This window comes from Candoia aspera, chromosome 4, assembly GCF_035149785.1.
Source record: "Candoia aspera isolate rCanAsp1 chromosome 4, rCanAsp1.hap2, whole genome shotgun sequence".
Lineage (NCBI taxonomy): Eukaryota > Metazoa > Chordata > Lepidosauria > Squamata > Boidae > Candoia > Candoia aspera.
This window is the reverse complement of record NC_086156.1, coordinates 97231269-97243786: the sequence shown is the minus strand read 5'-3', so window position 1 is coordinate 97243786 and position 12518 is coordinate 97231269. Positions and strand designations below refer to the sequence as shown.

Below are 12518 nucleotides of genomic sequence, written 5' to 3'. Positions count from 1 at the left end.
TCCATAAATCTAGAATAGTAAATAGGATAGAACTAGTAGTTAGGGACTTGGAGAGAGCTGCACATTTGTTTGGAATGCATATGTTCACATCAGGCTTTATTAAGAGATGCTGAGGTAAAGGTAAAGGTTTCCCTTGACATTAAGTCCAGTCGGGTCCGACTCTAGGGGGCGGTGCTCATCTCCATTTCAGAGCCGAAGAGCCCGCGTTTGTCCATAGACACTTCCGTAGTCATGTGGCCAGCATGACTACACGGACTGCCGTTACCTGCCCGCCGAAGCGGTACCTATTAATCTACTCACATTTGCATGTTTTCGAACTGCTAGGTTGGCAGGAGCTGGGACTAGCAAAGGGAGCTCACCCCGTCACGTGGATTTGAACCGCCAACCTTCTGATCGGCAAGCTCAGCAGCTCAGCGGTTTAACCCGCAGCACCACCACATCCCTTTTAAGTAAGTAAGAGATGCTTACTTACGATGTTTTTGAGAATAAATACAAGTCTGGAGAAAAAAAATGTGTAAGTGCATACAGGTAGTCCCTGCTTAACTACGGTAATTGGGACTGGAATTTTTGTTGCTAAGTGATGCAGTCATAAAGCACAACGTCACATGACCATGCCACTTAGCAACGGCAGTTCCGGCAGTCCATTTACCATCGCTAAGTGAGGACCTCACATGATCCCAACTTCCGACTTCCTGCTGGCTCCCCCACTGACTTTGTGGGAAGCTGGCAGGGAAGGTCACAAATGGTAATCACGTGACCACAGGACACTGCAATGGTTGGAAATCCTGGCCAGGCCAAGCTCCCAGATGGTGATCACATGACCATAGGGGCACTGAAATGGCCAGAACTTCAAGGATCAGTTTTAAGTACCACTTGTTCAGCACCATTGCATTAAATGAGGTCCACCTATAAAGCTATGCTATGCTGACTTAGAAAAGAATGCAAAAGAATTAGTGAGACTTGTAACCTGCAATGTGCATACATTGCTGACTTCAAGTTTCACTTATTGTTTTGCATTCTTCTCTAGGCCTGCACCTCAATGGTATATCATACCTCAGTCAGATCCTAAAAGCTGTGTCTCTGCATCCCTTGCTGATACAGAATACACGGCTTGACTGCTTTGAGAAGCCCATAACTGATGTCTGTCCTTTTACAGGTAGTCCTTGTTTAGTGACTGCCTTGTTTAGCAACTGCTCACGGTTCTGACAGTGATGAAAAAGTAACTTTGTGACCAGTCCTCACATTTACGACCTTCACAGTTCTGTAAAGCAAAGGAAAGCTGAAGTAAGATCATAAGCACAGTCACGGTTTCACTTATTGACTGAGTTGGTGGTCCCAATTGTGGTTGCTAAATGAGGACTACCTGTAGTTTTCCTTAAGGGCATTGTGTAAATTATAACAGCAGCTAGATCCAGACATTGGAAATTTTTCAGGCACTATTGCTGCAACTGTCATATTCAGATATGCCCTCAGGGGCTGCTCCTAAGGGCATCTTCCCACAGCTGCACAATGCGATCTTCTCAAAACCAAAGGAAAGTAGAAAACTACTGCTCCCACAATGATCTTTTTGCCCTACCCCTAACCCTCATCCCTGTCCAAGCAGGGATCCCTTACAATCTCTCACCATGGCTATCCCTCCGTAGCTGCCTCTCTGCAGTTTCTGGAGGGCGCCACAGACATCCCCATGGTGGAGAAATCTGCTCTCCACCACAGAGATCCCCATGGAAGTAGAACATGGTGGAGCTTACACTGGCTGGAATATTAGCCTTGTGGCATACCTTCCCCAAGGTTGGTACAGGGAATTGGGAGAAAGCTAGTTGGATTCTTGCAGGTTGTTGACCTCCCTCTGGTTCCTCCTCCATATGAATCAGAGTGTTCACATAGGAGATTTTGTTCGATTTTCTAATGGATACCACCCTTTTTCTGCTGGACTGTATATTGTCTTCAGTGTCAATGGCAGGTTGGTCCTAAGACGGAAGCTCCAGCACAAAGACATGTCCTCCGTGGCCAATAGGGCAGCCATCTCTGTGCCAGAGCCATCCTGAAGTTGGAGTTGTGTGAGAGGTTAGGGCAAATGCCGTGTTTCTTGTGAGGCTGGCTGCAGGAGTCTTCTGCTCCAGCAGCAGGAACAACTGCAGAGAATTGGGGGCGGGGGCAGAGTTGCTTCCAGATAGGAGGCATCTGTCAATTAAAAAGATGTGTTGAAAAGATACTAGAGGATTCCGAGTGGTAAGTATGTAATCTGGAGCTCTTATAAGATCCTGGAACAGGTCAATTGCTCAGGAAAAGACTTCATGAAAACATCCTGAGATTAAATGCTCAGAATTCCAACCTCCCTGGGTGTATCCCTGCTCTGTCACTCCAGATGGCTTGTAAACAATGGGCTGGGCTGAAATAACAGAGTGAAAGTACTGCTAAGTGCTGAACTTTCCTGTATGAGGCAATATTTCTCAGAAGAGTGGAACTTTCTGGAATGAGATAAAAAGGCTGCAAAGCAAACTGTGTCTACAGATCAGAGGAGTGAGTGGAACTTTCTTCTCAGAGAATAACTTCAGAAAACCTTCAAAGAAGGAGCTCTTATTTTCTTGGAGAAGAACTGTACAACTTTCAACCCTGAAAAGGCACCATGGCTGAAGAACTGGACTACAATGATATCCTACATAAGCATTCACATCTCTTTTGGAGGTATCCACTGAAGCTGGTCCATGGAATCCCCCTGATGGAACCTATTGCAGATCAGTGGGATCCCATTGAAAACTTCCAGGCACGACCAGATGACTTGATCATCTCAACTTACCCCAAAGCAGGTGAGATGCTATGGGGCAATATAGCAGGTGGAGGGTTGCAAGAACAAAATTCAGAAAAAAGATGAGGTTAGCACTGATCTCACAAAAATGTAACAAGTGAATCTTAGATACGGAAGCTCTATTCTGAAAATAAAAATGAAAATTCAGCTGCCTGTGACAAACAGTATCTTGGATCTGGAACACGTGCATGTGTTGGAAAAACTGAGAGCAGTGCATTTTTCCTTGCACCTTTGGAAGGCTGGTTTCTTGCTTCGCTGTTCTTGTTTCTTGGCTGAAGGATTGCCCACCTGCAGGTAGATTTTTTGTGAGCACTTCCAGAGTTCAGCAGACTGCACACAAGAGAGCCAGTCTGTGCTCCTGTTTTGGTAATGTTGGAATTGCACATTGGGACGAACTAGAACCAACTGTCCTGCACTTGAGTTTCAAAAACAAGTTGTTGGATGGATGAAATGTCTTGGGAAGAAGCAGATGAAAAACATGATATTTCTCAAAGAAGAAATCCTGTGATTTTATAGAAATATAACACAGGTTTGATTTTTTAAAAAGTAGCTGTCAAGGTTTTGCTTTTCAACACATTGCATTAACTTACTGTCTCAGAAGTGAAGAGTAGGCTATAAGTGAAGGTCTTCAGTAGGTAACTGTATAACTGTAAGTGGTTTGTTTGTTAACTTGTACAGTACTGTCTCAAAAAACCTGAATAGAGGTATGGGAAAATAAGGAGCTGTGGGAACCAAGAGACATGTTTCTGTCTTGTATTCTGCACTGTATTCTGTCCTCTAAGATTACTTACAGGACCTAAAATGAAATGTATGCTTCCATTCAGGAAACTCCATTCCTCATTCTCATTTTTCCATTTCTACTCCCCAGCAAAGTATATTCTGTGGGCAAGAACATGCTAAGTCCTAATTGGGCTGTTTGGTTCCCCACCACCATCATCTATGTTATTTTTCTAAAAACTATTTTTGTTTCCACAAATCTTGGATTTCCCCCAATTCTGCTGATACTTTTTTGTTATGTGCAGGTGATGCTGTTTTAATTCATATGAAATGGTATGTATATTTGTTCTGCTACATGCAATATTGCATTTGTTGTGATGATAAGTATTAGTATTGCCCCATCAGTACAACTTATTATGTAGGCAATATATAAAGGGGGCCACTGTAGTTGGGAAGAAGGGCTTGGGAGGTCACCAAGCAACTGTCCTAATTGCTTCCATCCTCTGGGCTTTCAGGTACCACATGGATGCAAGAAATTGTTGATCTGATACAGAACAGAGATGATTTAAAAAAAGCAAAACGGGCACCCACGCACGTCCGGATCCCATTTCTAGAAATCTGCTCTCCATCTCCTATACCTTCTGGTAAGACCAGGAAACATAGCCATCTTGATGTCCCGCCCTACTTCTTGAACATATAGACTGTTGGACTAATGTCTTCTTCTCTGATTCTTCCTCAGGAGTTGATAAATTGGTGACTGCTCCATCTCCTCGTGTGATCAAGACCCACCTCCCCTTCCAGCTCATCCCTAAAACCTTTTGGGAAAATAACTGCAAAGTAAGTTCATTCAAGTCCTTCTCGTATCCCTGCCCCACTCCTCAGTCCTATTCTACCACCTCATGCACCATCACCCTCTTTTCTACCCCATTACAGATGATCTATGTTGCTCGCAATGCCAAGGATAATCTGGTCTCCTATTACTTCTTTGACAAGATGAACTTGACCCAGCCAGACCCAGGGTCCTGGGAAGAGTACATTAAGAAATTCATGGAAGGCAAAGGTACGTTGACACCGGCAGGCAGCCCGTACCCAATGGATTTGTTGGGATTCAGAGAGAACAGGCTCAAACCACAGTGAAATGCCCAAAAGGATTTTATTGAATAAATGTTAAGGAAATAACGGAGAAAGGTACACCATATCCATTCAGTTTGCCAGGAACCCTCCCTCAAAATAACAGGAGGTGGACCTCCTGCGCCCGCATTGCACATCAACTTTCAATTGACTAAAAAGCATGTTTCTTTTTTTAATTCTTAAAGGTAAGCACTTTTGGAAATTACAAATTACAATCCGCATCCTCAGTTCCATGCCTCTTCTGAGGTGATGCTATTTACTTACAATATGTGCAGGTACCCTTGATAAAAATATAAATTTTTCCAAAGGATTATATTCACGTATGCAGATTTAATTGATAGAATGATAAATCAATTAAGACGCCAGTGTTATATGTGCATCAGAGAGGGGGAGGATTTTTTTCAACCTGAGGGCCTACATTTCCTTGTAGGTATTCTTTGGGGGGTTAATGTGGCAGCTGAAGGTGGGAAGAGTAAGAGCCGTATGCACACCTCTCTTGCATAAATTCATTCGTTTACACTCCCCTCGCACTCTATCAGCCAACCATACTCATTGTAATCCCTCACCCATTACTTCATCATCTCCACTCATCCATCCATTCATGCTCCTTCCCTGCAATGCCATTCACTTGTCTGCATCCCATTCACATAAATCCATCACCTTTTCATTCTTTTTTCAATAAAACTTCATTAATTTTCAAGATATAACACAAAATACAGAACAGATAAATACAAGTCTAAAAAAGAAACAAGGGAAACTAAAACAGTGCAATAACAGACAGAAAAACATAAAGACAGGTAACTTCCAACCCTCTCCAACACAAATATAAAAGCACATAAAAGTTAATCTCCTGCTATTAATTAAACATTTAATAACATTATTTCTTTAAAATCAAACCATTGAATCATCAAAACCCAAAATCAAAACCTCATTTTTTTTGTTACAAGCAAAAAGTCCAAAAGTGGCTTCCAAATAGAAACAAATCCAGTTACAGTATTTTCTCTTATCACTTTTTTCATTATTTTTCATGCATCCTGACACCCTCCATCCCTTCCATAGAAACACATTCTGCACATGTACCCCAAGACTGCTCGCCTTTCATTTTCATGTCCTTACCTTCTGTCCTGCCTACTCCGTCCATCTCAAAGCCTAATTCCCATCGCTTTCCCAATTATTTCTCCCCCACACTCTTTTGCCGCATTTGCTTTTAAAAGCCAAGGGAAGCACACGCTTATTGGGATGTAAATGCCATTGATCCCTGTGGGATTGACTGGTAAGTGACCCTACATTATTGCACTGCTTTTGATTAATTGATTTTATTAAATGAATGATGATCCTTGTTCTTTTTCCATCTTACTTGATTTGTGACTTAGTTCCCTGGGGATCTTGGTATGACCATGTGCGGCGTTACTGGGATGAGAAAGATAATCATCGTATCCTCTATGTCTTCTATGAAGACATGAAAAAAGTAAGTTCCAAGTGGTGGAGAAATCCTTTAAGTTCTGTAGAATCTTAAGGATTACCAAAAGTCCTGAATCACGTTTTCTTAATAGCATCAGTAGATTATTGCTCTAACGTCCTGCTTAAGGGGTTTAAAGGTACAGTATTTTATTGGCTGTTGTGGAAAACAGGATGATGAGCTAGTTAGGCCAGCGGCCTGCTACATAATACCCATAGGTGCCAAGATTCTGCCAGTCCTTGTACAATGCCTAGAGCATCCCACAACATTTAATACACACCCACCCATCCCAGTGAAATCTCATGAAGCACCTAAACCTAGCTTCTTGGGTGAGAATGAAAGATCTTCAGTAAGAATGTTGAAATCTTATGAGATCTTAATGTTTTCACACAAAATGAGATTTTACTTTCTTTCTTTTTAATAGTAATTTTAGTAAAGGTTGTAATTACAACAGTAAAAGCTAATACAAACTGAAAAAAATAAAAGAATAAAAAGAAAGATGCAGAAAAGAAAAAGAGGAAAAAATAGAAAGAAAAATAGAAAAGAAAGAAAAGTAAGAATATAGTAAAGAAGAAGAAAAGAAATATATAAAGAAGTGACCCCCTTCTTCACAAGTATAAACAATTTAATAACTTACCACCTTCTCTTAAAATACAACAGTTGATCTCTTCTTCCCATATCCCATCTTTTATCTATAAACAAATCCATAAAGCATCTTCATTTCAGTCCTGATGTCAGCAAAGTCCATTAAAGGTTACCAGAGATAACAACATATCTATTTTAACTTTGATCATATAAACCAACTTTGTATTCCTTTTACTTCAAACAATCTTGATCTTTAGTCCCTTCAAATAATGTCATAGAACTTGATTTCTTTTCATTTTTTCTTTGTCCCTTCTCACAAAATTCTTCAAAACTTTGACAAGACTCTTTTGTAAATCCAATATAGGAAAATTATCCAAGTCACTTTCTTGGTTTGTTATTTGTATATCCCTTTTAATTATTCAGACATCAGCCAGTTTCTTTTGTATGTCCAGTATAACATCCTTTTCCATGTCATTCTTGTAGCCCGTCATTTGTAAATCCACTTTCAACTCAGTTTCAATCTTGTCAGGTAGAACATGTTCCTCTTCCATAACATCTTTTAGACACAGTGTAGCCACAGAGGCAGACACTCTTAAAATTAACTTCTGGGTCCATTGTTCCATAATACCTTTCAATATGTCCAATGTTGAAATATTTTGCTCCATTCTGTATTAGTAAGTCACATTTGTTCTTCTCCTTTAACTGTAATCTTTAGTTCCTTCCAGTTCCCTCTAGTGCCCAACCTTCAAAGTCCCATCCTGTCAAGTTTTTTTTAAAGAATTCAAAACAAAAGTATTTTCCCACAGGAAGGATTCTTATAATTAATTCCAAAATCCTATTTCAAATTTATCTGGACCCTTAGTCCATTTATAACTTTCGAAAATCAAAGTTTTAATCACCCTTTCGCTGTTTACTCCAAAAAAATATTTTTTTAACTGAGCTGCTGAGCTTGCCGATCAGAAGGTCGGCAGTTCGAATCCGTGTGACGGGGTGAGCTCCCGTTGCTAGTCCCAGCTCCTGCTCACCTAGCAGTTGGAAAACATGCAAATGTGAGTAGATTAATAGGTACCACTTCGGCGGGAAGGTAACAGCGTTCCGTGTAGTCATGCTGGCCACATGACCACGGAGGGGTCTACGGACAACGCCGGCTCAGCGGCTTAGAAACGGAGATGAGCACCGCCCCCTAGAGTCGGATACGACTGAACTTTACGTCAAGGGAAACCTTTACCTTTACCTAATCTTGTATTTAAAACTTCTTTCACTAAGGATTGAAGGAAATTCACCCCGTGCTGTAAAACCTGTCATTCCAAAGGTTCCTAAAGCTGAAAAGTAGTTAACAAGCAATTTCCGAAAGCAGTTAGAAAAGGAACTAGGTGAACTGACTGCAGTTTGAGCAAGATGGCTGTTCCCTTGTCTCCCAGAACTCTAAACCTGATGGAGACTTGTTTAGCAATCTTGTGGTCTTCTCAAGAGGAGCTCTCGTCTGGAGCACTCGTGGGTGATCTCCTCTCCTTGTCTGGCTACTCACCGGCTCTTCATTCCGTTGCGGTTGTCGGCTACACTTTTTGGAGCTGTGTTCAGTTCACCGTATCTTCCTCCAGAAGTCTAAAATAAGATCTAACATGAAGTGAAATCTCAAGAGATGTCAGGATGAGGTCACCAAATCGATGTGATCTGGTGATTTTTATGAATCTACTGAATTCCAGCTCCATGGCCTCTGTGGGCTACGTTTGGGTGCTACCAGCCATGAGAATAAGACTTAGTTCCAACACTGTTATTCCTTTACAGTACTAGTTAAGAGGGAGCTTGCTCGTTACTGATCACTCACTTCAGCCCATGCCCCTCTACACATCTGTGACTTGTTGGCCTGGCTTCCTTTGGACATGGTTTAGGCAATTTCAGAAGGCTAAACACGCTATTCCAAGCACCCTCCTCAAACATCCAACCCTGTCCCTGTCCCCCCACCCCCCAATTTAAGGTGAGTGATTGGTGGCTACTTTTCTGCTGGCAAGAGACACTTGGTGGGAGAGAATCAAAGCCAGAGAAAACCACCAATCACTGTCCTCAGTTTGTCTCACATTGAAACTGCAAGAATAGCACCAGTTCGAGCCTTGTTACTGAAGCCATTCAATAGCAAATATTGTGCCTGCAGACTTTCCTGCAGTTGATTCATGGGCTAGTGGACTGCAGTCTGTCTGGAGGTTCTAATGTTACTTCATAGCATTGGGTAACTAATCCCCTCCCCCCATTGTCTCTTGTAGACAGAATAGTTCCAGAAAACCTGCAAATTTCATAGCAGTTATAGCTGAAATAATGTGTAAATAGGGAAGTATCACTGAGAGACAAAGAATGACTAAAATGATCGAGTTACCATTGTTTTGTAACCTTGTTACGGATATGTTGTAATATTTTGGGGTAAATCATGGTAAAGTTACTGGAAATATTTTTGAAAGGCTGTTTTCCTGGTTGAAAGAACATAACGCTGAGTGGCTTTGCATAACTGATTTTAAAATATCCTAGTAACAGGAGAAGAGGAAATGTATTCTCAAACAGGGAGCAAGGAACACAAGAATGTGTTTGCTTTAGAGGATAGTAAACTTAGGTACATCCAATAAACGTTATGGTTCACACATTGCAGAAAGCTGTGGTTTTTAAAATCATGATTTCTTGAATAAACCACAGTTTGGTGGATTACTACAACACACTTAATCAGAATCAAGGAAACCATATTATGGGTTAACACTGGAAGCTAACCCAGTTTGTAAACTGTCCCATAAGCAGTTTAAGATACTGGAACTTGAGAAGTAAGAGTTATGAAGAAAGATGTAACAGGTAGGAGTAAAAGCTCACCCTCAGGGCTCCACCCTCTCAATTTTTTCTTTTTTTCCCTTGTCTTTTTATTAGTCCATTCCCCTTCTTCTCCAGCCTTCACATCTCTGCAAAGTGCACATTTATCATAAAGAAATGCCTATTTCTCATTGAGGTTGTTCTTACACATTTGAAATCAAATTTTGCTTCCTCCAAGTTAGTGGCCAGGACAATTGTGACATGCTAGGAGATTTAATAGATGTAGGTAAAATAGATCCAAAGGTCATATAATTTGACTTCTGGGGCTAAAACTATCCACCCATAGTTTCCTGCATCCTCTCACCAATCTGTTCAGCATCTAAGAGATTGCAGTAGATTAATTTTACACTGCTCACATTCTGCCCTTTTCCCAATCCATGCCTATTTTCTGCTAGGATTTAGCTCATGAAGTCCACCGTGTAAAAGATTTCCTGGAGATTGACTTGCCTGAAGACATTGTGCAGACGATAGTGCATGAGGCAACATTTGAGATCATGAAGGACAATCCCATGGCAAATTATGAAACAGTACCCAGTATCCTCTTTGACAGGTCAAAAAGCACCTTCATGAGGAAAGGTAAGCTCAAGAACCTCAAAGTGATGGTCTCCATTTACAGAGTAACTTTCCTTAAAATGGGAAGAAAAGAGGCAATTTAAACCAGTTCTGGATCAGGAGCCTTTATATCTGGGATAAGCAATGTTTTGGTGGCCATGGTTTGACCCTTAAGATTTTTGTGAATGAATGGATGACTTGAAAGCCAAGCCAAGCACGGGGATGAGACTGGGATTTCTTGTTTTTCCTTGAATTTAAGGGAAGGAAACAGAGTGGTAAGGTCTTTACTTTTTAAACAATGAATTCTATTTTAGGGCTACATTCATATAGTATTACATTATAATTTTTCTGTGTATTCTGCCTCAAAATAACAGGAAACAGTGTCAGTGATTTCAGGAATTTCAAGTGGGTGCTGGGGGCTTCAGAAAACAGGTTTGGGGCAGCAGATTATCCACCTAATTTTATAGTCAAGCCCTACAGAGTTACCCAGTCCATGGTCCAGACCTTAAAGCAACTAGCCCTTTTCGGGGGGAGGCAAGCTCTTCAGAGGATTCGCTTTGAGCTGCCATCTTTTAAAACTTTTCCTGGCAGTAGGTCACACTTGTGAATGAATATGCATAGGATGTCAGAGTACAGCAGAAGAACCCATGAAATCAACTATGATACAAATGTAACATACAAAACCAAAGTATGGAAGAACCACTCAGAAATCTTATGATGTATAGGGGAGCCATCCCAGGGTTTATTTTTTTAATTTTGTGAAGAAAGCAGAAGCAGGGTAACTTTATCACTGGGGTCCTACTACAAATCTTCTTGAGATCTACCAGTAGCTCTACCCTGATCTTTCTTCTGCCTTCTTTAGAGAAAGGAGAACTGCCTTTTAAAAAAAAATGGATAGTGATCTCAAATCTTCCCAAAATTAGGAGAGAGTGTGGTGGAATGGAATTTGCAAATGTAATGCAAGGCTCTTCTTGATTCTGAAATTCCCCCTAACTAACTTACTTATGCATTTCCTCAGGTACAGTTGGTGACTGGAAGAATTATTTTACAGTGGCTCAAATGGAGGCATTTGATGCAGATTACCAGCAGAAGATGAAAGGGACAAGTTTACATTTCCAGGAAGAATGACAGACTCGGGAAATGATCCTCTTTGGGACTTTGTCAAGAAGCAACATACAGTCCCCTGCACTGCACTGTTGTTGTAATAAACGAGATTGCTATTAAAAATGAGGATGCAGTGCATGTGTCGAAGTGGGAAAAAATGGGCTCTGAAATGGTTGAGTGTTTGGGGAAAGGGCCTGGATTCTCCAGATAAAACTACAAGAGCTAGAAGCTGAAGGGAATAGTCCTGTACTCAGGAGGAATTGGGGAGTGGTCAAAATCTGCAAGATGGCGGGCACAGACTCATGATCCAAGCCCGGCCTCTTTTGGAGGTGTCACATACTAAAAGGGACAAGGCTTGGATTGTGACACCATAGTTGTGAGGATTCTGCCCAGAGTAATATATATATAATATAAATAAGCCCCATGCCCACTATCTTGCAGATTTCGACACCACCATCAATCCCATGCACATCACAATCTGTACTCATTTACACTGGACTTGGAGCAATACCATTGTTATACTGCATCCTTTAGTCCAGGGGAAAGAAATACAAGTATTTATCTTTCAAACAAGCAATGTAAATGCAATAGGAAACTTGGTGACAAAGTAAGACTCTTACTTTTCAGCACTTTCTTGTTTTGACCTGCAAATCTATCACCCTCTCCTCCAAACTGAACACCTTCACTTGCTGATATGATCAGTCTGCTGGAGCACAGCCTGTTTTTCCTGATCATTTAGCAAAGTGGAAGAAGGAGGTGTCAACCAACAGAACCTCATTTGACAGGCTTCAGATGAAACAGTTACTTCACTACTACACATTGAACAGAAATAGCAATTAAAGAGAACTTGGCAATATTCTTGGAGATCTCAGATCTCCTAAGGAGGAGAGTCTTTCTGTCTAAGCTAATATAACTATCAAGTACTGGAAGCTGTATGTCAGCTCATCAAAACATATAAAGAGAGTATAAAAGCACATAAGAAACAGATCCTATTTTCCCCAGTGGGAAATTTCCTGTCTCACAGGAACATTTCTAGGAACTTTTTTTGCCTACCACTACTGATAAAATCTCATGTCCAAGAAGTTTTTGCCCAACAGCAGGCAGGTTCTGTGAACTTTTATTCATCAACAACTCATTTACATGAATATTGCAGAAATATATCATGCAGAATGTGTTTGAAGTGTTCTTACTGTGACTGAGACTGCTGAACAAAACCACAAGGCAGCCAAAATAAGCAGCCAAACTCATGGGTTTGCAAATTTTTTTGGTGGGTGAAAAAGGAAGAAGATCCTGTTACTAAATCCTTTTTCTAGCAAC

General features: G+C 41.0%; 1 protein-coding gene across 1 annotated transcript; it reads left to right on the top strand.

Moving 5' to 3' along the window:
- The first annotated feature begins 2437 nt into the window (after positions 1-2437).
- LOC134495568 (sulfotransferase 1B1-like) lies at positions 2438-11334 on the top strand. Its single transcript, XM_063301086.1, has 7 exons — positions 2438-2807; positions 4039-4167; positions 4263-4360; positions 4457-4583; positions 6028-6122; positions 9941-10121; positions 11116-11334. The coding sequence occupies exons 1-7, from the start codon at positions 2627-2629 to the stop codon at positions 11223-11225; spliced, it is 921 nt and encodes a 306-aa protein (XP_063157156.1). The 5' UTR covers positions 2438-2626; the 3' UTR covers positions 11226-11334.
- Positions 11335-12518: the final 1184 nt, after the last annotated feature.

Bases quoted from the DNA above. Each gene is read 5' to 3' on its own strand.
- LOC134495568 (XM_063301086.1), top strand. From the start codon at position 2,627: ATGGCTGAAGAACTGGACTACAATGATATCCTACATAAGCATTCACAT. The intron at 4,361-4,456 runs GTAAGTTCATTC...ACCCCATTACAG, and splicing joins TTTGGGAAAATAACTGCAAA to ATGATCTATGTTGCTCGCAA. The intron at 4,584-6,027 runs GTACGTTGACAC...TTTGTGACTTAG, and splicing joins GAAATTCATGGAAGGCAAAG to TTCCCTGGGGATCTTGGTAT.